We start from the raw sequence: 26358 nt of genomic DNA on the forward strand, positions 1-26358 counted from the left end.
AAGGGACCTAAGAGGCAACATGTTCACACAGAGGGTAGTGCGTGTATGGAATGAGCTGCCAGAGGAAGTGGAGGAGGCTGGTACAATTACAACATTTAAAAGGCATCTGGATGGGTACGTGAATAGGAAGGGTTTAGAGGGATATGGGCCAAATGCTGGTGAATGGGACTAGATTAATTTAGGATATATTGTTGGCATGGACAAGTTGGGCTGAAGAGTCTGTTTCTGTGTTGTACAGCTCTACGACTCTATGACCAGTTCAAAATCTGCAATGGAACAAGGCAAGCCTAGAATCAGGCGTTCAGAGCTGGTGCAGAGTACAGTACCGTCAGTAAACCTTCAACCTCCTTTCTAATCAACACCTCCCCCAATCCACCATGAATACTGAGTATGAATAAAACTCTGCAGTTATAATTGCTTATTTATTTTATGTAGAAAGGAGAACATGCTGGTACTGACTTAAGCAATGGATTCACACATTTCGCAGGATCTGTACTTAAGTAAATGCCCATGAGCGTGTGTGATTCAGCTTCACACAGTGTAATATTGTGTGCCCCTGCACAGTTACTGCATGTATTCATGTGCGACTCACAGAATCTAGGTCTCCAATAGAGAACCTTATTCACTGGCTTGCAGTTTTCAAACAGACAGGCGGATGTACAAATTTATAAAACTTGCTTGAACACCATCAAAAGTACCAGGTGCCATTTTGGAAAAGACAACAGTAGAAAGAGATAATTTCCATTTTATGTGAAAACACTTTATTAACTTACTAAGCAACAAGTGAGACTTTACTTACAGGAGCTCATTATTGGCTGGTCACTCTGCAAACAAATTCTCTGCATGTCTTCCCATAGAACATAGAACATAGAACATAGAACATTACAGCGCAGTACAGGCCCTTCGGCCCTCGATGTTGCGCCGACCTGTGAAACCAATCTGAAGCCCATCTAACCTAAACTGTTCCATTATCATCCATATGTTTATCCAATGACCATTTAAATGCCCTTAAAGTGGGCGAGTCTACTATTTTTGCAGGCAGGGCATTCCACGCCCTTACTACTCTCTGAGTGAAGAACCTACCTCTGACATCTGTCCTATATCTATCACCCCTCAACTTAAAGCTATGTCCCCTCGTGCTAGCCATCACCATCCGAGGAAAAAGGCTCCCACTGTCCACCCTATCTAATCCTCTGATGATCTTGTATGTCTCTATCAAGTCACCTCTTAACCTTCTTCTCTCTAACGAAAACAGCCTCAAAACCCTCAGCCTTTCCTCATAAGACCTTCCCTCCATACCAGGCAACATCCTGGTAAATCTCCTCTGCACCCTTTCCAATGCTTCCACATCCTTCCTATAATGCGGTGACCAGAACTGTACGCAATACTCCAAGTGCGGCCGCACCAGAGTTTTGTACAGCTGCAACATGACCTCATGGCTCCGAAACTCAATCCCTCTACCAATAAAACCTAACATACTGTACGCCTTCTTAACAACGCTATCAACCTGGGTGGCAACTTTCAGTGATCTATGCACATGGACACCGAGATCTTTCTGCTCATCCACACTACCAAGAATCTTACCATTAGCCCAGTACTCTGTATTCCTGTTACTCCTTCCAAAGTGAATCACCTCACACTTTTCCGCATTAAACTCCATTTGCCACCTCTCAGCCCAGCTCTGCAGCTTATCTATGTCCCTCTGTAACCTGCAACATCCTTCCGCACTATCCACAACTCCACCGACTTTGGTGTCATCCGCAAATTTACTAACCCATCCTTCTACGCCCTCATCCAGGTCATTTATAAAAATGACAAACAGCAGTGGCCCCAAAACAGATCCTTGAGGTACACCACGAGTAACTGAACTCCAGGATGAACATTTCCCATCAACCACCACCCTCTGTCTTCTTACAGCTAGCCAATTTCTGATCCAAACCGCTAAATCACCCTCAATCCCATGCCTCCGTATTTTCTGCAATAGCCTACCATGGGGAACCTTATCAAACGCTTTACTGAAATCCAAATACACCACATCAACCGCTTTACCCTCATCCACCTGTTTGGTCACCTTCTCGAAGAACTCAATAAGGTTTGTGAGGCACGACCTACCCTTCACAAAACCGTGTTGACTATCCCTAATCAAATTATTTCTTTCTAGATGATTATAAATCCTATCTCTTATAATCCTTTCCAACACTTTACCCACAACCGAAGTAAGGCTCACTGGTCTATAATTACCAGGGTTGTCTCTACTCCCCTTCTTGAACAAGGGGACAACATTTGCTAGTCTCCAGTCTTCTGGCACTATTCCTGAAGACATGACCTACCATGTCCTGATTCACTAGCTGCCTGCAGTGGAGGGGACTGTGAAATACCATCTTTCTAACCCTTGTCCTTTGATGTATCAAGTCATTCTTCAAATGGGGACAGTGTTTTATTAATCCTACCCAAGACTGCCTCCATGTGTTCATCACTGCACTTAGCAGGGGATGTCTCTTAGCTATGTACCGGTGTTGGTTGTGATCTCTTATAAGAAGAGTATGGAGAGATTAAAAAGGATGATAGCTGAAAAGTGCACGTATAAACATCAGAAACAGTTGACAGACTGGGTCACTTCTGAAAAATACAACCACGAGAGGTGACCTGATTGAGGAAATGATGGAAAGTTTTGAAAGAGTGGATACAGAGAGGATCTTTCCTCTTGTGGGGAACAGTGGGGATCAAAATAAGATTGTTGCTAAAAAAAATCCAATAGAGAATTCATAACAAATGCCTTTCCAATCATTGGGGTCAGAATCTTGTCAGCACAGGACATGTTTGATGTGAATTAATTAGTAATGATTCTTTTAAGGGAAACTCTACCAGCCAAGTGAGGACAAAGGGAATAGAGGGTTACGATGGTAAATTTACATGAGATAGGAGGAGGCTTGAGTGTTCTTGTTGGGCTGAATGGCCTGTTTCTGTGTCCTACGTCGTTGTATTTTATCCTCATGCCATCAGTGTCCATGATCAGAGCCCCTCCTGCTCTCTGTACCACTGACTGCTATACGCTAAGCCAGGACTGACTCTCAGCTTGAATACAGCGATCTGCTGTAGGTTCAATAATTAAAGTTAACTTGTTATTGTTTTTTCAGGATTTTACACAGGGTGGCTGTTACCAGCAGCAATTGTAGGAACTGCAGTTTTCATTGTTGGAATCAGCAAGGTGCTGAGTGACATTCCTGCGTAAGTCTTACACCAAACAATAAACTAGGGATTTAACAGTCCAAATATAGTCACAATATATATGCTACAGTTCAATTATAGTCACCTGTATACTGATACAGTCTGAACATGGTCATTCTGTATAGTCAGAATATGCTTCTACTATGCAGAGTTACAGCATAGATATGATCACTGCAATGAATAATGGTATAGACTCAATATGATCACGCTATTCTGAACTACGGTCTGAATGGGGTTACATTGTACAGAACTACAGTCTGAATGTGGTCACACTGTACAGAACTACAATCTGACTATGACCACACTGTACAGTACTATAGACTGACTATGATCACACAGAACAACACTACAGTCTGAATGTGGTCACATTGTACAGAACTACAGTCTGAATGTGGTCACACTGTACTACTGTATTAATGTGGTCACACTGTATGAATGTGGGCGTACTGAACAAAACTACAGTCTGAATGTGGCTTACCATCTTGTCTGAATTGGAAAGATGATGAGAATAAAATAACAGAGGAATGAGTCAGTGTGTGGTCTGGGAGGGCAGTGCAAGTGGTTAGTGACATGGACACAGTTCCCACGATTATATTTTATTCTGGGATTCTGTTTCTCTCTGTCTTTACCCAGAAAGGAAATATGCGAACACGGAGATAATTACAGTATGTGCCCGCTTTGTACAACTTGTAAAGTTTGGAAACTCTCCAGCATCTGCTCGCTCTTCAAGGTGAGCCCATTTTTCCATTGACTGTGCCCTGGGTGTGTTGGGGTGACTGCACTGCAGTACACCTCCTGCAGTAGAATATTCCTGTACATTAACCCGATGCTTTCACCAGTCAGGCATTTAAAGCCAGGGGGTGGTGTAGGCATAAGCTGGTGGGAGAAGTGTCATTGCTAGTGAGCAGAGGGACTTACTAGTGAGCAGACATGATCGGTTGGTGAGCAGGCGTGGAAATGTCTGCTCTGATTCTTCCCAGGCCCGCCGGCACTAAAGCCAATTTCTAATTCATCTGCTTGAGTCCAGCTGAGGTGAGGAATGCAGCCTGGGCTGGGATCGACACGGGAAAGTTTGTGGCCTGTATAGGGTCTGGTTCTGGATTCCTCACCCATTTCAAATCCTTCAGATTGATCACCCCTTAATCTCCTCGATGCCAAGGTAGAGTTTTGTGCATTTGTAGATGTAACTACATTGTTGGCCACCTTTCTGTCTCCCTGGACCTCAGGTGAGCCAGCTCTTTGACAACGGGGGAACAGTCTTCTTCAGTATCTTCATGTCTCTCTGGGCAGTGACCTTCCTTGAGTACTGGAAGAGAAAGCGCGCTGTTATGGCCCACAGATGGGACTGCTTGGACTTTGAGGAAACTGAGGTAAAAGACATTTCGAGCAAATGAAAACACGCAAGAGCTTACCCGAATCCCCCAGCTGCTCCTCCACAAACCGCGTCTGCGGGGTCCAATCCCACTCCAGAGACTTCAGCTGGCGTGATAAATCCGGCTGTAGTGTGGAGGCAGTGCTGTCACATCACTGGAGGAGTGCAGCAGTGTCAGACAGGCTGTCTCTTGAAGAAGATGTCAAACCAAGACACTGCCCGCCCTCTAGATATTTGTAAGAAATCCCATTGCACTCTTCTGAAGAGGAGCAAGAGAATGCTCTACCTTTCTCCAGTTAACATTTCTAAAATTCATTCACGGGATGAAGTTGGGCCAGCATTTATTGCCCATCCCTAATTGGCAGTTAAGAGTCAACCACATTGCTGTGGGTCTGGAGTCACATATAGGCCAGACCGGGTAAGGATGTCAGTTTCCTTCCCTAAAGGACATTGGTGAACCAGGTGCTTTCTCCCCCGAACAATCAATTCATGATCATCATTAGATTCATAATTCCAGATTTGTATTGAATTCAAATTCCGATTTCTGTCGTGGCAGGATTTGAACCCATATCCCTGAACATGACCTGGGCCTCTCGATTAGAAGTCTGGTGATAATTACCACTAGGCTGTTGCCTCCCATTCTAACACTAGTGATTAGCCCCCATTCGATATCATTAAAACACATTATTGAGTTGCTGCTTGTGGGAGCTGACTGTCTATAAATTGGTTGGTGGCTTTCATTTATTACAACAGCAATGGAACCCATGGGCTCTTTGGGACATCCAGACGTTATGATTGGCATTATTGAGATATAAGGTCTTTCAGAAATGACAGGAAAACTGTTGTATCAGTGTCTGCCATCAAGTGTTTGCCACAGGATCCAGCCGCAAACTGAATGTTTACCGTTATTCCAATGGAAAACTCATCGACCCGAAACATTTTGGCTGGTATCTTCCAGTCCAGGAGGCAGTGCGCCTGAGGTAGGATGGTGACTTTATTAGGAAGGGGTTGGTGGTGTCCCAGAAAAGCCATTCCCCTCTGCTGGAATGTGGTTCTGGGTCAGCTGCTGCTGATTGAGGTTCTTAACGATCAATTAATGGCCGTTTCAGGATGACCAAATGGACTATTTCTCCACAGGCTGCAATTATCTCAGCTCTGATTGGATAAAACAGAGGCACCCTGTCTCTCTCTTTCTCTGTCTCTCTCTCTCTGTCCCTCTCCTCCTCTCTCTATTTTTCTGTGTATTTCTCTCTCTCTCTCTCTCTCTGAGTCCCTTGCTCTGTTTTTCTCTCTCTCTTGTCTCCGTCTCTATGTCTCCCTCCTTTTCTCTCTCTCTCCTCTCTCTCTCTTTGCCCCACTGTATCTCTATCTCTGTCTTTCTCTCTCTGTCTCTCTTATTCTGTCTCTCCCTTTCTCTGTCTCTCTCTTTCTCTCTGTCCCTCTCCTTCTCTCTGTCCCTCTCCTTCTCTCTCTATTTGTCTGTGTGTCTCTCTCCCTCTCTCTGTCTCCCTCGCTCTGTTTCTCTCTCCCTCTGTCTCCGTCTCTATGTCTCCCTCCTTTTCTCTCTCTCTCCCCCCCTCCCTCTCTGCCCCACTGTCCCTCTATCTCTGTCTTTCTCTCTCTGCGTCTCTCATTCCGCCTCTGTCTCTTGCCCCACATCTACTGCCCGGCCTGCTGATCATTTCCATCGGATATTGGTTTGTGTTCAAATCGTGACATGTTGAACTAGCTTCAGTGCTGCAATTGCAAATGGGGAAACTCTCAGCTATCGGTGATCAGTTGTGTGTTGAGGTGGTGAGGATATCAATACCATTCTGTAGCCGTTAGCTCCTGCAATGGGATCTGCTGCCGTACTGTGTACGCCAGGCTTGTGCCGCCTTGGCCCGTCCTCTCATCCCTGCCCACTGTAGCTCATCGGTAGCTGCTCTGTGACAGCCATCGTCCCAAACACCCCTAGGCCCAACCCTTTATCTGCTGCCCTCCCCTCGGCCCTCTGGAAGAGATCTGTGTAGCTTTCCAGTTCTGATCAAATGCTCAAAAATACCGACATCTCCTTTTCCATTTTACAAGGTCCTGTTTGGCCATTGCTGTTCTTATCTGTACATGGGATTTGTTGTGTACGCCTTAGCACTCAAAAGGCCTCGATTTTCTTCCCCAGATCGTTACTTAACACCCGCGTTCCCAAGGCATACAGCCGACAATTTCTCATTAACGCATCCGTCGCGTGACTATTTGCGGGCTGCCTTGGCTCGATTTCCTCACGTCACGCCATTCCGGCGGGCTGATCTGTTCCGGCGTTTTCATTTTCAGGAACGCCCTCGGCCTGAGTTCACGGCCGTGGCTCCCATGACGACGAGGAATCCAATCACGGGGTCAGAGGAGCCATACTTCCCCGAGAAGGACAGGCTGAAGCGAATGATCACCAGTTCCATGGTGATCCTGCTCCTGGTAAGAAAGGCACTCGATAAATAAGACACACTTCCTTCCTTTGACTTCCTGTTGACTGGTGTGCCCTTGGAGATGGAGCACATGATATCCAACATCACACTTGAGACCTGTTGCGACTAGTGGGCACCACAGGTGTTTCAGTGCATCAACAAATCCAGAAACAGAATTTTAACCTCAATTTTGCTAAGTTTTCTTTAAATATTCATTTCTTTTTTGTCATGGTGCCCCTTTAAGCAGTGGGCCAACTAGTTTGTTTGTTTCTTTATTTAATACTTAAAAGACCATAAAAAGGATCTGGTAGTGTCCCGACCTCTGAGTCAGGAGATCTGTGTTCAAGTCCCACTTGCTCCAGAGGTGTGTCATAACGTTGCTGAACAGGTTGATTAGAAAATATCTGAAAAGATGCGGGATTTTATCGATTCACGGGATGAGGGCATCACTGGCCAGGCCAGCATTTATTGCCCATCCCCAATTGCCCAGAGGGCAGTTAAGAGTCAGCCACATTGCTGTGGGCCTGGAGTCACACATAGGCCAGACAAAGTAATGGTGGCAGTTTCCTTCCCTAAAGGGCATTAGTGGTAAGTGGAAGGGCTTTTTGACCTGACTGTTTGCCCCTCTTATGGCTACATTCACAGCCTGGTATCTCTGGAGAGGGAACACTTTAGAGGCCTTCCAAGGCTGGTGGCCACTACAGGGGCTTCAGGGTATTATCTCCCCTCAAAAAGGTATTTTAAATTGATGATGTTGCCTTTGAAAGCTGTCAGTCATCATCTAACTGATGCATTCACCTCTACCAATCAGAATCCCAATCAGCCAATCAATTAGAACTCCCCCTGCTTGCAGTATGAATGTTGGTGTGCCCTTGAATTGGTGTTCTTGCAAATTGTCCTGATTGGTGCAAAATGAAATGCTTTGACAATATGCGTCTTCGATGTTCAGCAAATAGTTTATTGGCTAATGGGCACTCAAATGAGAATAAAAGAGGGTACTACTGGGACAGTGGTTGTGTTGGTAGGTAGGAGACAGAGATCTGAAATACTGCATTTTGTGCATAAACCCCCCATCAAGAATAGGATCTGAGTCTACTTTCATACCTTTTTTTTGATTATATAGAGTCATAGAGTCATACAGGAAGGAAACAGATCCTTCAGTCCAACTCGTCCATACCAACCAGGTCTCCCAAACCAAACTAATCCCTCTTGCCTGTATTTGGCCCATATCCCTCCAAACCTTTCCTATATCTAGGCAAATGTCTTTTAAATGTTGCAACTATCCCTGCATCTGCCATTTCCTCTGGCAGCTCCTTCCATGTACGCACCATCTCTGTGTGAAAATGTTGCCCCTCAGGATCCCTTTTAAATCTTTATCCTTTCAACTTAAAATTATGCCCTTTAATTTTGAACTCCTCCACCCTGGGGCAAAGACCTTGGCTATTCACCTTATCTCTGCCCCACCGAGCTTGGAATCCAATTTAATGCTGAACACTGTACAAATTAACAGAGAGTTGGTTTATATAATTAGCTCAGTTGGCTAGAGCTCCAGCATGTGGCTCAGAACAACTTTGGCAGCATGGGTGCAGTTCCCTTCCAGGCTGAGGTAGACATGGGTACTGCCTCGTTACCTTGTCCCTGAGAATAGAAGGCAAGAGCAAACAGAATGTGCCAAGAAAATAACTGAATGAAGCAAGCAATAAAACTAAAGAACTCGGGATGCAATAGAAAAGGAACCTGCTGTTACAGAGTGCAATTAAAATACTGTGCCCTTGTTATTAACTAACAGGGTCTGGGTTTCACTAATCAATAGTTGTGCTGCATTCACTGATTCTGGTTTGTTTGCTTTACAGGCTGCAGTGGTTGTGATCTTCCTGATTTCTGTCATACTGTACCGTACCATCATTAGCATCTTCATGTATGAGACAGGAAATACCATTGTTATGGCAACTGTGAGTAGGCTACTCCCGGGTGACCACATTCAAAGATGAGCAAAGAATTTGTGTTTCTGTGGCATCTCTGAATGAGGGTGTTGTGACACGTAGGGTAGTGTCCCTGCCTCTGTGCCCGAAACTCCAGGGTTCAAGTCCCACTCCAGGACTTGGTGACCAAGGAAGGAGTGTTTGTAATGCAGTCAAAACAGGCTGAGGATCAATTTGTATACCCTTACAGCACACGCTAGTGGCAGGTTGCAAGAGCGGGAGAGATTCCTGGTCAGCTGTGTGCTGGGGCGAAATTGGAAATTGGTACCAGCAGCATGGGGCTTGATCCTCATTGGGCTGGATCCAGGACTTAACACAGTATGGAGCTGGAGGAACGCAGCAGGCCAGGCAGCATCAGAGGAGCAGGAAAGTCGACGTTTCGGGTCAGGACCCTTCTTCAGATTTCTTCCTTCCCTGCTCCTCTGATGCTGCCTGGGCCCTGCTGTGTTCCTCCAGCTCCACACTGTGTTATCTCTGACTCCAGCATCTGTAGTTCTTACTGTCTCTGGATCCAGGACTTGCATTTTTACCCTGGCCCTCGGTGGATGTCACGTTGCTGTGGGTCAGATCTACCTACAAGCAGAGAACTCAAGGAGAGGAGCCTGTGACCAGCCTCAGACACCTGAAAGTACTGGATAGTCAATTAAAGCGTCTTCTGAAAGTTAGGACACTCCTTCATGTGATAGCCAATTTCTCCCAGCAAGCTGCTGCAGCCATGAAACAATCATCAGGTTTGGTTTTGGCTATTGGTAGAGGGTTACATTTTGACCAATGAAATGTCATAGACTCATAGAGCACAGAAGCAGATCCCCCAGTTCAACCACTCCAATCCGACCATGTTCCCAAACTAAACTAGTCCCATTTGCCTGTATTTGGCCCATTATCCCTTCAAACTGTTCGCATTTATATGCCCATCCAAACGTCTTTTAAATGTTGTAACTATACCCACCTCTACCACTTCATCTGGCAACTTATTCCATATATGCACCACCCTCTGTGTGAAAAAAGTTATCTCTTCAGGTCACTTTTAAATCTTTCCCCTCTCACCTTAAAATTACACCCTCTAGTTTATGGATTCCCCTACCTTAGGGAAAAGACCCTTGTCATTCACCTTATCTATGCCCCTGAAAGTTTTACAAACCTCTATAAGTTCACCCCTCAACATCATACACTCCAGGCAAAAACATCCTAGCCTATCCTTCTAGAATCCCTACAGTGTGGAAGTAGGCCATTCAGCCCATTGAATCCACACTGGCCCTCCAAAGAGCATCCCACCCCACTATCTTATCCCTGTAACCCTGCATTCCCTATGGCTAATCCACCTAACTTATACATCACTGGACACTATGGGGCAACTTAGCATGGCCAATCCACCTAAACTGCACATCTTTGGACTGTGGGAAGGAACCCACACAGACACAGGGAAAACGTGCAAACTCTATACAAGCTGTCAGCCAAGGCTGGAATCAAACCTGGGTCCCCTGGCGCTGTGAGGCAGCAGTGCTAACCACTGAGCCACCGTGCCACCCAATCTTGTGTCCCGTTGTATTTGCACCATCAGCTATTGGGAACAATCTTTCCCTTATCTGTCCTGTTTATATCTGCCATAATCTCGTGCAACTCGATCAAATCTCCCCTCAACCTCTCTTCTCTGTGCCAACCTTTGCCAGTCTGATCTTTTGGCTAAAATCTCTGGAACCATTCTGGCAAATCTCCTTCGCACCCTCGCAATGATCCTCATGTCTACCCTAAAGTGCGGTGACCAGAATTGTAGTTGTAGCCTAACTACAGTTTTATAATTGATTCAGTCGAATTTAAGGCTTTTGTATTCAATACCTCTGTTTATGAATCCTAATATCCCATGGTCTTTACTAGTTACATTCTCAATAGATTCTGTCATCTTCAAAGTTCCATGCAAATAAATTGCCAGGTTCCTCTGTTCCTGAATGCTCTTTAGAACTGGTTTGTTGAGTCTGTATTGCCGATCATTATACTTTCTGCCAAACTGAATCATTTTAGACTGCTCTGCTTTAAAATCCATACCCTTCAGCTAAATGGTGACTGCTCCGACAGTCAAACATTGCTTCAGTCCTGCTCTGGATCATTAAAAAAATCCTATGGGACAGGACTTCCTTCCAGGAACTCACTGTGTCTCTGATCATCCATGTCAATGGTACCGTGATATTAAATATTGCTTTGATGACTGTCTTGCAGCAGCCCCAAATCTTTCATAGAAACATGGAAGATAGGAGCAGGAGGCGGCCATTCGGCCCTTCGAGCCTACTCCGCCATTCTTCACGATCATGGCTGATCATCCAACTCAACAGCCTAATCCTGCTTTCTCCCCATAACCTTTTGATCCCATTTGTCCCAAGTGCTATATCTAGTCACCTTTTGAATACATTAAATGTTTTGGCATCAACTACTTCCTGTGGTAATGAATTCCACAGGCTCACCACTCTTTGGGTGAAGAAATGTCTCCTTATCTCCGTCCTAAATGATCTACCCCGAATCCTCAGACTGTGACCCCTGGTTCTGGACACACCCACCATTGGGGACACACTCCCTGCATCTACCCTGTCCAGTCCTGTTAGAATTTTATAAGTCTCTAAGAGATCCCTTCTCATTCGTCTGAACCCTAGTGAAAACAATCCCAACCTCATCAATCTTTCCTCATACATCAGTCCTGCCATCCCCGAATCAGCCTGATAAACCTTCACTGCACTCCCTGGAGAGCAAGAGCATCCTTCCTCAGAAAAGGAGACCAAAACTGTACACCATATTCTAGGTGTGGTCTCACCAAGTTCCTGTACAACTGAAACAACACGTCCCTGCTCCTGTACTCGAAACCTCTCGCAAAGAAGGCCAACATACCATTTGCCTTCTTTACCGCCTGCTGCACCTGCACGATTACCTTCAGCGACTGGTGCACAGGGACACCCAGGTCCCACTGCACACTCCCCTCTCCCGATTTACAGCCAATCAGGTAGTAATCTGCCTTCTTGGTGTTGCTTCCAAAGTGAATAACCTCACATTTATCCAAACTATACTGCATCTGCTATTGATTTGCCCACTCACCCAACCTGTTGAGATCATGCTGAATGATCTCTGCATCCTCATCACAGTTCACCCTCCCACAAAACTTGGTATCATCTGCAAACTTGGAGATGTTACATTTTGTTTCCTCATCCAAATTATTAATATATGTTGTGAATAGCTGGGGTCCCAGCACCAATCCCTGTGGCACCCCAATAGTTACTGCCTGCCAATTTGAAAAGGATCCATTAATTCCTACGCTTTGTTTCCTCTCTGCCAACCAGCTTCCTATACACTTCCCCCAATTCCATGCGCTTTAGTCTTGCACATTAATCTTTTACGTGGGACGTTGTCAAACGCTTTCTGAAAGTCTAAATATACAACATCGACTGGCTTCCCCTTGTCAATTCTACTAGTTACATCTTCATAGAATTCCAACAGATTTCTCAAGCATGATTTCCCCTTCATAAATCCATGCTGACTCTGTCTGCTCCTGCCACTGCTTTCTAAATACTCTGCTATAAAATCCTTGACAATAGATTCGATAATTTTCCTTCTACCGATGTTAGGCTCACCGGTCTATAATTCCCTGTTTTCTCTCTACCTTCCTTTTTGAATACTGGAGTGACATTAGCCACCACCCAATCAGCACGGACTGTTCCAGAGTCTATAGAATCCTGGAAGATGACCACCAATGCATCCACTATTTCTAGAGCTACTTCCTTATGTACTCTGGGATGCAGATTATCAGGCCCTGGGGATTTAATGGCCCTCAATCCCAACAATTTTCCCAGCACCATTTCTCTACTACTATTGATCTCCGTCAGTTCTTCCCTCTAACTAAATCTTGCATCTTCCAACAATTCTGGTATCTGATTTGTGTCTTCTTTTGTGAAGACAGAATCAAAGTATGTATTCAATTCCTCAGCCATTTCTTTGTCCCCTATTATACATTCCCTCGTTTCTGTCTGTAGGGGACGTACATCTGTCTTTACCAATCTCCTTCTCTTCACGTCAATCTTTATGTTCCCTGCAAGCTTACTTTCATACTGTTTTCCCCTTCTTCATCAATCCCTTGGTCCCTCTTTGCTGAATTCTAAACTGCTCCCAATCCTCAGATTTATTATTTTTTTCTTGGCAAATCTGTATGCTTCTTTCTTGGATCAGATACTATGTCTTATTTCATTTTGTAAGCCATGGATTAGCCCTTTTACCCATTTCGCTGTGACAGACAGGAATAAACAGTTGTTGCAGTTCCCCCATGTGTTCCTTGAATGTTTGCCATTGCCTATCCACTGTCATCCCTTTAAGTAACTCTCCCCAATCTATCAAGGCCAACACACGCCTCATCTCCTCGTAGCTTCCTTTTTTATTAAGGTTCAGCACCCTAGTCTCCGAATCAACAACCTCCACCTTGATAAAAAAAATTTTTAATCCTATGGTCACTGTTACCGAAGGGGTCTTGCACAGCTAGATTGGCAATGATTTCGTGAGCATCACACACACACAGTCTAGGATAGCCTGCTGTCTAGTTGGTTCCTCCACATATTGGTCAAGAAAAGTATTCCATATACACTCCAGGAATTCCTCCTTTACGGCATTGTGGCTAATTTGATTTGCCCAATCTATGTGCAGATTAAAATCACCCATGATCACTGATATTCCTTTATCACATGCACCTCTAATTTCCTGTTTAATGCCACTCCCAACATCGCCACTGCAGTTTGGGGGTCTATATATGACATCCACTAATGTTTTTAAATGTCCCTTGGTATTTCTCAACCGTACCCATACAGACTCCACATTGTCAGAACTAATATCCTTTCTCACTATTGTGTTAATTTCCTCTTTAACCAGCAATGCCACTCCACCACCTTTTTAATTTTTTGCCTGTCGTTCCTAAATACCGAATACCCTGGGACATTCACTTCCCATCCCAGGTCACCTGCAGCCATGTCTCTGTAATCACAATTACATCATACCTGTTTACATCTGTCTGCGTGATCTAGTTCATCCACTTTATTGCAGATGCTCCGCTCATTACGGCATATTAGTTTAAACCCTTCCTAACCGCTCTAGCAAACACTTCTCCCGAGGACATCAGTCCTAGTGCTGCCCAGGTGTAACCCTTCCAATTTGTACAGGTCCCACCTCCCCCAGAACCGGTCCCAATGCCCAGGAATCTGAAACCCTTCCCCTGATGCCATCTTTTCAGCCATGTATTCATCCAATATATCCTGTCATTTCTCCTCTCACTAGCACGTGGCACCAGTAGTAATCCTGAGATCACTACCTTTTGAGATCCGATTTCTTAACTTTCTTCCTAGCTCCCTGTGTTAGGCCTTTAGGACCTCATCCCCTTTTTTACCTATGTTATTTGTACCGATGTGTACCACAACCAGTGGCTGTTCACCCTCCCCCTTCAGAATGTCCTGTACCCGCTCTGAGACATCCTTGACCCTGCAGAATGCTCAAGGAATCATTACCATGGTATATACACTTACAATAACAGAGCTGGATAGAGCTGGGCTGGGCAGGGAGGAGGTCGGATCAATCAGGCTGAGGCAGAGCTAAGAACCAAGCAGTGTGGAGGAGTCAGATTCAAGGGCCAATCAGTGCAAAGGAATCAGGGTCAAGGGCCAATTGGTGTGGAGGAGTTGAGGTCAAGGGTCAATGTAGGACATGACCAATTAGACAAAGACAAGACGAAGAACCATTCTGGGGAAGGATTTGGCCTCGATATATTTTTAAATCATAACTTCCTATATTTTAAATCAATGCGTTCTTGAATTTGGACATATATCTTATTGCATAGTAATCATTTAGTCTATGGTTTTTTGAAATATTTATTGTACACTATTCTTTATTTCTAGGCTCCAAGAATTGCCAGTATAACAGGATCTGTGGTCAACCTCCTGGTCATCCTCCTGTTGGCCCGAGTGTATACCTCACTGGCTCATCTCCTCACGAGATGGGGTAAGCTCTGGGTCAATACACATTGTAAGGAGCTGCGATATAGATTGTACAGGTCAATCAGATTATCATAGCTTGTCAGTCCACGCTGCAGTCTCTGTGTGTCCATATCTCCTGTGGTCTTGCTGCGTGCCAATCTGGGTGCCTTCTATATCTTTCCTGAGGTGCAGTGCCCAGATTGAACTGAGTCTGGTCAGAGTTTTATTCTCTGAATAAAATTGTCAGGTTCCTCCATTCCTGAATGCTGTTTAGAATTGTGCTGTTAAGCCTACATTGCCTCTCGTTATCCCTTGTGCCAAAATTTTAGACTTCTTTGCATTAAAGTCCAGCCCCTCAGCAGAGCAGGACCTTTGGATGATGAAGAGAACTGGAATGGAAGCCTGGTTTTCTCTCAGGTCTGAGGAACAAAAGAAGGTGAATAAAACCCAAAATCCTTTTCTGAAGAAGGGTCACCGGACCTGAAGTGTTAACTCTGATTCCTCTCCACAGATGCCGCGAGGCCTTCTGAGTTTCTCCAGCAACATCTGGTTTTGGTTCCTTTACCAGGGATGGGCCTCACCAGGGCCGTCATCCCGTCGAATCCCTAACTCTACAAACAATCAACCCTTTGTCCTTTCTTAACCAACTCCAGTTGACAATTGTGGAAGATCAAACTATTAAATCCCAAACGACGCCCCATGTGCAACCAGGAAATAACTCTTGGAAGAAAACTTTTCCCTGGATCAAAGGACAACCTAATAGATACCGTGACCCCACAGGGCTGCCCTCCCTGACCCGTTAGGGAAGCTGGACATAATGGAGGGTCATAATTGAGAATGACTGGTCTACTGGTGAAAGGGTGAACAATATTGTGTATGGCAGTGAGCTTGAGAAGAGTGGATGGCAAGCAGAAAATAAATATTTTAATTGGGAGACTTTTAATCTCTTTGTTCTGTCTGTTCCAGAAATGCATAGGACCCAGTCCAAATATGAAGATGCCTTTACCTTCAAGGTGTTTGTCTTCCAGTTCATCAACTTCTACTCCTCACCGATCTACATTGCTTTCTTCAAAGGCCGGTGAGCAGTGCCTGCCCTCTTCAAACCAAATGGTGTCAAGTCTCTTTGGGTGTTTCCTTGAATTCTGACCTTGAAAAGAGGCCGACTCTGACTGGGACATGGATCTGAATGTTTCTTCCATTTCTTTTGGGGATATGATTCTGGGATTCTGACTCAGTGTATTGAATATAGGAGTTGGGACATTATGTTGAGGCTGTACAGGACATTGGTGAGGCTACTTTTGGAAAGCCGCATTCACTTCTAGTCTCTCTGCTATAGGAAAGATGTTGTTAAACTTGAAAAGGTTCAGAAAAGATTTACAAGGATGTGGCCAGGGTTGGAGTTTGAGCTATAGGACAAGGCTGAATAGGCTGAGGTTGTTTTCCCTGGACCAACAGAGGCTGAGGGGTGACCATATAGGGGTTTATAAAATCATGAGGGGCATGGATAAGATGAATAGCCAAGGTCTTTTCCCCAGGGTAGGGGAGTCCAAAACTAGAGGGTATAGGTTGAAGGTGAGAGGGGCAAGATATAAAAGGTATCTGAGGGGTAACTTTTTCACACAGAGGGTGGTGTGTGTATGGAATGAGCTGCCAGAGGAAGTGGTGGAGGCTGGTAGAATTACAACATTTAAAAGGCATCTGGATGGCCACATGAATAGGCATGTTTCAGAGGGATATGGGCCAAATGCTGGCAAATGGACGAGATTAATTTAGGATATCTTGTTGGCAAGGATGAGTTGGACCGAAGGGTCTGTTTCCGTGCTGTACAACTCACTGACTCTCTGGCTGGGAAATGATTCAGAGAATCTGACTCTCACTACAATAAGGTTTCTGGGTGATGGTTTACGATGGGATATAGGTGTGGGATGCTCACTGCCTTCTGGCATCTTGCCTGAATGCCTGATGAGAGGTCTTTTCCCAAGTTGGTGGTACTGACAATCTGTATTGTATCCGTATTTAGTTAGTCCCCTAAGTGCTATTTGATTGTGGGAAGCAGGGTCTGAGACTGGCTTGTTGTTACTCAATGTGCAGGTTACTTGGTAACAATTAAGAGCAGTTGAATGTTGCCCCTTCCTAGACTGACTGTGGTGGGACAAAATGTTTCGGAACAGACCTGTCCTCTGGTACACTTGAATACAGCAGTGTATTGCACACCATCCCAGTAGGATCCTTGATAGAAATGAAATGCCGTTCTCTCAAAAAGAGTCAAATGCCATCTCAATGCAAAATGTGGAATGGGTTTCTGAAATAAATATCGAAGACAATGACCACAACTTTTATCAGTAGCACAGCAGATCCCTTTTGCATTTAAGAAGAAGCAAGACAGCACCATGTGAGAAAAGTGACTTCAGAGGCTCTTGTTCAGATAATGGGAGTTGAGTGCACTGACCGGAAAGCGGGGTTGACACCAAAACCAGATCAGACAAGATTGAAACAGTGGAGCAGGCTCAAAGAGCCCTATCCCACACATAAGTCCTGTGTTCCAGTGAACTTCTCCTTTGCTCTCTGTATAGACCAGTGATGTTTGTTTCACCTCATTGCAACGTCTAGGGAAGAGGTTTACGTGTTCATGTTTCGGTTATACCACATCACCTAGAATCTTGGGATTCTTAATTGGGATCACTCCCAGAATCTGCTTGTTTTGCTTAAATCTTTGCACGGAGTGAATGCTAAACCAATTTCCATTCTGTTGTGTTTCTCAGGTTTGTCGGTTATCCTGGACACTATGGCTCGCTGCTTGGAGTCAGAAACGAGTCTGTAGGTATCAGATTTATAACACTCTGCAGAGCGGGCAGCACGGTTCCTCAGTGATTAGCACTGCTGCCTCACAGTACCAGGGACCCGGGTTTGATTCCACCCTTGTGTGGAGTTTGCACATTCTCCCTATAAGATACAATACAGATTGTCAGTACCACCAACTTGGGAAAAGACCTCTGATCAGCATTCAGGCATTCTTGCATGGGTTTCTTCCCATGGTCTAAAAATGTGCAAGTTAGGGTGGATTGGCTGTGCTAAATTGCCCATAGTGTTCAGGGACGTGTAGGTTAGGTGCGTTAGCCACGGGAAATGTGGGGTTACAGGGAAGGGGTAAGGGAATAGGTCTTTAGGGGATGCTCTTTGGAGGGTCAGTGTGGACCTCTGAATGGCCTATCCCTGCACTGTAGGGGTTCTATGATTACTAACCTAATCATAGAGAACGTGTTTAGATTTCAGGAGGGGCTGGTGGGGATACAGCATTATCAAACCAGGATCCACCAACCAATACAGCCTTGGATTGGAAATTCTGATCTGGGTACTCCTGCTATATCAACCACCAATGTCCTCCCATTGAGCCTGGTGCAATTTGAGGGAAATTCTGGGACCATCCTCTGATGTCCTGGAATTCCAAGCCAGTTAGCCTTTCTTAGGATTTTTGGATCCCAAACCTATTATTGGTCATGCATGGATTCCATTCAGGGGTCAGTTTATTTTCTTGAGGGCTACTTTTTGATCTTTTGCAGAGTACTTTTTCAATCTCACTAACACGTTTAATAGGTTATATCATCACATGCTCACAATAACATTTTGTGTTTGAGATGACATATGGGGCATTGAACCGAAACAGAATTAGAAGTATTCATCAATTTCCTCAATAATAAACAACACCCAATTAAACAAAATGCCACAACACAGAAGACAAGAATTTCCATGATTCCATGGTATGTAAAGTGATACAAGACAACAGGCACAAGTTAGCAACAAAAGATTTCTAAAAAATAATTGCAACTCACTTCTACTAACAAAAAGTCATCACCTTAAAACACTGTCCACAGATGGATAAGGATACGGCTAACGCATTTCAATCATGTATGCTTAAAGCTGGAACATTTTAACCAGGCAGTTAAGACTCTTTTTACTGTGTCTCAAATCTTAATCTCAGAATTATGTTAATAATTGACACAATAGTCATTATAGTAGGATCCACAACATTTTTTCTAAATATTGTAGCTCCTAAACTTTCTCAGCCCTAAACTAGAGATTCCACTTTCAGTCGCAAGTAATTCATTACCTTGGTGATGTTAAGTTGCCAGTTAGCTGAGTATTCCTTTATTGATAGATTTAAAACTATTGCAGCCTCTCTCTTGCAGCCCATTCAATTTCCCCCACACTCATTTTGCAGGCCCCTTCTCCCATTTCCTCCCCATACCTGACCACCCCAGCAGATGCCCCCACCCTGGATGGGCAGATGGAAACCCCGGATTGAGCTAGAAGCTCCTGATCCCGTCCTTGGCTAACGGTGGGCCTTCCTCCCTCCTATCACTTACTATCCTAACTGCCCATTGGCGCTCTGTTCACAGGTCAGTCCCCTCCCAACTTCGCTGACAGCAACAAGCACAAAGAAAGAACTGCCCTGTTATTGGAAGAACAACTCCGCACCATCTCATTCCATTCTGTTTGCCAGGACAAGTAGGACTCTCCCATAGGCGAGTTGGGGATGTGTGGGAGTGGATTTCCCCACTGACCCCATGTATTTTTAATTGATTCTATTAAGGGCAATATGTGGCCTGTAACGTTAAGTAACTATGTGACAGAGATACAGATAAGTATTTCTGATGTGAGCAGTCCCTTCTGATTGCAGGACCCCCTGGCCTGGGTCTCAAAGACCCCCTGGTTCCTTCCCTTTACAGCATTGAGGGTGAATTTAAAGGTGTGCATTGCCACTATGGAATGGACACCTCGAATCTACCCAAAAGATGTGGCTTCCCAATCTAAATATGGAAAGGAGTCTGGGATTTAGAGCTAAGATTTGGTCTGACAAACTTCCACCGCAATATATGCCCACGCTTTTAAGGTTTTTTTTTTAAACAAAAGGGGAGTTTTATAGTTATTAAAACATTTTAATTATCTTCCTCACAAGCCCAGTTCACAGCTACTTGCCAAAGCATATGTCACACAGTGACAATACATAGTTTGGATCATTTAATTATTTCAGCAGTCTCACTATTGCCTTTCCCTTTGTAAGTGACTCCCTACCATAATGCCACCACCATCTTGTTTTGAAAACTTGTTATAAAACCTGTTTTGCTCTTATGTTCTGAATTCAACCATAAAAGGATGCCACACAGGTTAAATATTACTGATGTTGGTGTTTTGTGGATTCCTAACAACATTCTGAGTGAACCCTCGCCCCCTAGATTGTAGCAGTTCATGAAGGTGGCTCTCCACCACTTTCGCAAGGCAGCTAGGAAGAAATACAGATCAGATGCAGGAATAGGCCATTCTGCACCTCATTGCTCCCCGATTCAATAAGATCTTGGCTGATCTGATAGTAACTTCAAAGTCACATTCCCATCTTGTAATAATCCCTGCAAGGCCCATGGGAGCTCACTTATTAATCTGCCTGTGGAGCTTACTGAGTATGCATTCCTTTGATAACAGGCAATGGAACTCATCACCTGAGCCCTTTATACCCCAGAGGGCCCTCTTGTGGTGCAGTGGTAGTGTCCCTACCCTGAACCAGGAAGCCCAGTTTCAAGCCCCGCCTGCTCCAGAGGCGCATAATATCATCTCTGAACAGGTTGATTAGAAAAACAGATTAACAAAAAAACCCTACCCCTGAGGACCTCTTGTGGTGTAGTGGTAGTGCCTCTACCTTGAACCAGGAGGCCCAGTTAAGTCCCACCTGTTCCAGAGGTGTGTAATAACATCTCTAAACAGGTTGATTAGAAAATCAGGTTAAATAAAAAATTCCCAGGGGAGGCGATAGCCTAGTGGTATTATCATTAGATTGTAAATCCAGAGAACCAGGTCATCTACCAGGATGTTGCCAGGTATGGAAGGTTTGAAGTTTTGGCAAAGGTCTGTAGCTTGGGTTGTGGGTGAGGTTATAGACTTGCTCACTGAGCTGGTTTGTTCTCGTTCAGATATTTCGTCACCATGCTAGGTGACATCATCAGTGGAGCGTCCGATGAAGCGATGTTATTCTACTCCGCTTGGAACTTATACTGTTTGGTCCGTTATGGTGAGTTGTGTCATTTCCGGTTTTGATCTGTATGGATTTGTAAATGGGGTCCAATTCTATATGTTTGTTGATTGCATTACTGGTGGAGAACCATGCCTCTGGGAATTCCCGTGCGTGTCTGTGTTTGGCTTGGGCTCCTCTTGTTATGTTGTCCCAGTTAAACTGATGGCCTTCATTGTCTGAGTGTACGGATATTAAGGAGAGTTCATCGTGGTGTTTTGCTGCTAGCTGATGTTCATGTATTCTGATGGCTAGTTTCCTTCCTGTCCGTCCGATGTAATGTTTGTGGCAGTCGTTGCATGGTGTTTTGTAAACCATGTTGGTTCTGCATGTTGTGGAAATGGTCTTTAACCCTTGTAAGTGTTTGTCGTAGAGCGGCTGTGGGCTTGTGGGCCACCATGATTCCTAGTGGTCTTAGGAGTATATTGTCAGTTCCGATATGTTCCTGATGCATGGCAATGTGTTAGGGTGTACTGTGTCCTCCTCCTGCTGTCTGTTTAATAGGCATCTGCGGATGAAGTTGCGGGGATATCCATTTATAGTGAGGATTTTGTATAGGTGCTCTTTCTTTTTCCTGCATAGTTCCAAGGTATTGCAGTGTGTCCTGGCTCATTTAAATAGTGTCCTGATGCAGCTTCGTTTGTGGACGTTCGGGTGGTTGCTGTGGATGTTGAGGATCTGATCAGTGTGGGTTGCTTTTTATACTGAGGTTTGGAACTCCCCGTTGGTCATACGTTCAACTTTAACATCCAGAAACGGAAGTTGATTGTTGTTTTCTTCTTCCCTTGTGAATTTAATCCCTGAGAATATGCTGTTGATGAGGTGGTGGGTCTCTTCTAATTTGTTGCATTTAATAATGACAAATGTGTCATCTACGTACTGGATCCACAGTTTAGGTTGAATGTGGGGGAGGGTGGTGTGTTCTAGTCTTTGCATGACTGCTTCTGCAATGAGTCCTGAGATGGGTGAACTCATTGGTGTACAGTTGATCTGTTTGTATACTTGACCATTAAAGATGAAGTGTGTGGTGAGGCAGAGATCTAGTAGTTTAAGTATGTTGTCATTGCTGATGGAGCTGCTGGTCTGCGTTGCTGCTTCCTCTAGTAATGTGGCGACTGTTTCTTTGGCTAGTGGTTTGTTGATTGATGTGAATAAAGCTGTGAGGTCAAAGGATACCATAATCTCGTCATCACTGACTTTTATGTTCTTGAGGGTATTGAGGAAATCTTGGGTTGAGGGGATGGAATGGGGTGATCCGTCGACTAGGTGTTTCAATCTCAGTTGTAGGTCCTTGGCCAGTTTGTGTGAAGGTGTGCCTGGTAGGGAAAAAATGGTCTGAGGGGGATATCTGGTTTATGTACTTTAGGAAGTCTATAGAAGTGGGGGGGATTTGGGGGGGAGTGGGGGGTGTTTGTGCCTTCTGGTTTCTTATGTAGTCCATCTTGGTTATCTGCCCTGAATCCATTAGTCTCTTCAGTATGCAAACCCATACAGATCAAAACTGGAAATGACACTATTCACCATAAAGGACCTAACAGTATAAATTCCAAGCAGAGTAGAACAACATCGCTTCATCGGAGGCTCCACTGACGATGTCACCTAGCATGGTGACGAAATGTCTGAACGAGAACAGGCCAGCTCAGTGAGCAAGTCAACAACCTCATGGAAGGTTTGAGTTATAAAGAGAGGCTGGATAAGCTGGGACTTTTTTCGCTGGAGCGTAGGAGGTTGAGAGCTGACCTGATAGAAGTTTATAAAATAATGAGATGTATAGATAGAGTTGATGGTAGTTGTCTTTTCCCTAAAATGGGGAATTTCAAAACTTAGGGGGTACATTTTTTAAGGTGAGAGGAGAGAGATTTAAAAAAGACGTAAGAGGCAATTTTTTCACACAGAGGGTGGTTCACGTGTGGAATGAACTTCCTGAGGAAGTGGTGGATGCAGATACAATTACAATGTTTAAAAGACATTTGGATGGATATATGAATAGGAAAAGTTTGGAGGGATATGGGCCAGCAGCAGGCAGGTGGGACTAGTTTAGTTTGAGATTATGTTTGGCGTGGACTGGTTGGATTGAAGGGTCTGCTTCTGTGCTGTATGACTCAATGGCTGTGACTCTTCTTTTAATTTCATTTATTTTAATATAAAAAGGAAATTAATTATTTTGTAATCAAGATGGAGTTGTTTATATATTCACATAAAAAATACCAAATCCACATAAGATAAATTTAGCTGCTGTAGCACGTGGTTAGTCCATTTCAAATTATTGGGTCTCTGTCCATCCCCAATTCCATCATCATCTTGGTGTGAAAACCAAACTCTTGGATAGGTTTGATCTTGAAGTCTAGCCCACTAAAACTGACAACTAGACATTTCAAATCCTGGACCAGATAATAGAAAACCAGCAGACCCTCTGGATCCTTGGATTAATGTACATCTATTAGAGACCCAATCTTTATGTTCATCTCCCATTACAATTTCCAGCTCTTGTTGTCCTACACAGTCAGGTGGGGTCCACAAAGCATCACCTTCCTGTCTTCTATGATTCGCTTTTGTTCTTCCGTGACACTATTATGCACATATGCCTCCTTCCTAATTGTTACATCATTTTTGTAATTGCAGTTGTTAGCATATCTTAGTTCACCGCTCGGCCTGAACTCATGTCCAAACATGCCCTTGTGCCCCACATTGTAGCACAGGTAGAAATCACTTGACATGGTCTGTGACCCCTCCAGTCATCTTTGACAGCCTAAAAAGGGCCCTCCTGTGGTGCAGTGGTAGCGTCCCTCCCCTGAACCGAGAGACTTGGCTTCAAGTCCCACCTACTCCAGAGATATGAAATAACATCTCTGAACAGGTTGATCAGAGAAATAGGTTTAAGAAAAGAAACCTAGTCCTTTTATGGTACAGTGGTAGTGTCTCTACCCCATAAAGCAGACACCCCCTCCAACTTCATTTTGATTTGTCCCCTCCCCTCTCTTCCTGCCCAGCCTCCACTTCTAATGGTTTGAATTGCTCCCAATGGGCATTGCATATAAATATTTAATTAGCTATCTGGGTGTTTTATTGGTGGTGGTTAGTGTTTAAAAAGGGGAAAAAGAAAGTGAAAAAAGAAGTCGCTGTGGTTTCGGTGGTGGGAAAGTCGCTCGACTGTGTGTGATAATGCTACTGGGTGGAGAGGAAAAAGAGAAGAAAAATCAGAACCAGAGCAGGTTGATTAGAAAATATCTAACATTAAAGAAAGCAGACCCAAAAAGTGGTGCATTGGCAGTGTCCCTACCCCTGGACTGGGAGGCCCAGGTTCAAGCTCAAGATGTGTGCAATAACAGAGCAGGTTGATTAGTGAAATATAATAAAGCAGACCCAGAAGGGTCTTGTGGCACAGTGACAATATTTCTACCTCTGACCCTGAAGGCCTGGGTTCAAGTCCTGTCATTCCAGAAATATGTCATGATATCTCTGCGCAGGTCAATTAGAAAGATATAAAAATAAAGCAGACCCAGATCCCTTCCCAAACTCTCCCTCACATTTTAAAAGAAAAAGCAGACCTGGGGGCTGGAGCGCTGCTGCGGCACAGTGGTAATGTTGAATTGGGAGGCCCAGGTTCAAGTCCCACCTGCTGTATATAATAACATCTTTGAGCAGTTTTACTTAAAAAAAAAGCAGACCTAAACAATGATTTTTGTGGTGGGAAAGATGCTCAGTTGTTCTGGGTATGTATTAAAAAAAAGCAGACCCATGAGTTCTTGTGATACAGTGACATGTCCCTATCTCTGAGCCAGCAGGTATGCCATAACATCTCGGAACAGAATGATTCGAAAAAAAGGAGGTGGGTCTGTCTGTCCTGGTCTGTGTCTGGCCTATGTGCACCACAAATAGCGGCCCCATCTTGGTGTTCAACTATAAATGATATTCCTTTCCAGCCAGGCATCCTGAGTTCTTACAACATCTATTTGGATAATCTTTCAATCTGTCCACCACTGCCTTAAAAATATTCAAGGCTACTTCCAGGAAGAGAGTTCCAAAGACTCATGACCCTTTAAGAGAATTTACTTTGCCTTTTCTCTGTTTAAATGGGTAACCCTAATTTTTAAACGTTGATCCCCTGGTTCTAGATTCTCCCACAAGACAAACCATCTTCTCCACATCCACCTGGTCAAGGCTCCTCAGGATCTTGTGTGTTTCAATTGAGTCACCTCTTATACTTCTACACTCCAGTGGATACAAGTCTAGCCTTGCCCCACCTTTCCTTGTTCCAGGAATTGGTTTAGAAAACCTTCTCTGAGCTGCCTCCAATCCATTTACATCTTAATGGGCAACAATTTCTGGGTTAGCAAGCGATGCCTATGTCCGGTGAAATAATTTTTTTTTAATAAAAATAGAAAATAACCTACAGCATTTACCCTCCAAAATAGTGACCTCAACCATCTAGAAGGACAAGGGCAGCAGATACAAGGGAATTCCACCACCTTCAAGTTCCCCTCTGAACCTCTCACTATCCTGTCTTGGAAATATATCTCTGTTCTTTCACTGTCACTGGGTCAAAATCCTGGAATTCCCTCCCCAAGGGCATTGTTGATGTCCCTATACCCCGTGGACTGCTGCGGTTCAAGAAGGCAGCTCATCATCACCTTCATTACCAACTAGGGCCAATAAATGCTGAACTGGATTGCCACTCAGATCCCAAAGATGAATATATTTTTAAAAACCACATTTTGACGTATCTTTCATTTGGAACTTTATGAGATACTTTCTCGAAGTCCATGCAGGCAACATCCTTAGATTCTGTTGTTAATTACCTCCTCAACTGAATATAGAAGAAATTTTCCTCTAATAAAGCCATGTTGGCTCTCTGTCCTATTGAAGAGTGATACCTCTCCTTAATGCAACCCACTGTGGATTTTCACTATATAGTCCCCTCCATTTTTGTTGGCCATTGCTGATTTCACAATGGGCTGTCAAGCATACAGGTTATTGGGCCTCTTGAGGTGTAGTGGTACTGTCTGTATCGCTGGGCCAGAAGGCCCAGACTCAAGCCCCATCAGCTCCAGACAGGACCCACAACAGGCTGGTAAAAAATATCTACAATGGATTACCAGCTGCTGTTTTCTGTTTGCAGTGTGGCGCTGGTGGCTGCCTTATTGAATTAGCTCAGGAACTGCTAATCATCATGGTTGGAAAGCAAATCATCAACAATACACAGGAATTTGTCATCCCGTGAGTATCCGATTCAATATGAACTTTTAAATAAAATCTATTCAACTCAAAATAATGAAGGTATCTGTTTGCT

General features: G+C 44.3%; 1 protein-coding gene and 1 pseudogene across 1 annotated transcript in view; one reads left to right on the forward strand and one right to left on the reverse strand.

The window, feature by feature from the left end:
* LOC109911464 (anoctamin-7) overlaps nucleotides 1-26358 on the forward strand; it is a 102863-nt gene that overhangs the window by 47295 nt on the left and 29210 nt on the right. The window contains exons 10-18 of the mRNA XM_020510779.2: nucleotides 3138-3228; nucleotides 3862-3958; nucleotides 4455-4598; nucleotides 6911-7048; nucleotides 8892-8990; nucleotides 14930-15032; nucleotides 15974-16085; nucleotides 17770-17824; nucleotides 26188-26285. Of these exons, the coding sequence (XP_020366368.2) occupies nucleotides 3138-3228; nucleotides 3862-3958; nucleotides 4455-4598; nucleotides 6911-7048; nucleotides 8892-8990; nucleotides 14930-15032; nucleotides 15974-16085; nucleotides 17770-17824; nucleotides 26188-26285 (937 nt within the window). The remainder of the gene's footprint in view (nucleotides 1-3137; nucleotides 3229-3861; nucleotides 3959-4454; nucleotides 4599-6910; nucleotides 7049-8891; nucleotides 8991-14929; nucleotides 15033-15973; nucleotides 16086-17769; nucleotides 17825-26187; nucleotides 26286-26358) is intronic.
* On the reverse strand, nucleotides 23327-23785 carry LOC109911469 (annotated as a pseudogene).

The sequence above is a fragment of the Rhincodon typus genome, chromosome 13 (assembly GCF_021869965.1).
Source record: "Rhincodon typus isolate 14 chromosome 13, sRhiTyp1.1, whole genome shotgun sequence".
Taxonomy (NCBI): domain Eukaryota; kingdom Metazoa; phylum Chordata; class Chondrichthyes; order Orectolobiformes; family Rhincodontidae; genus Rhincodon; species Rhincodon typus.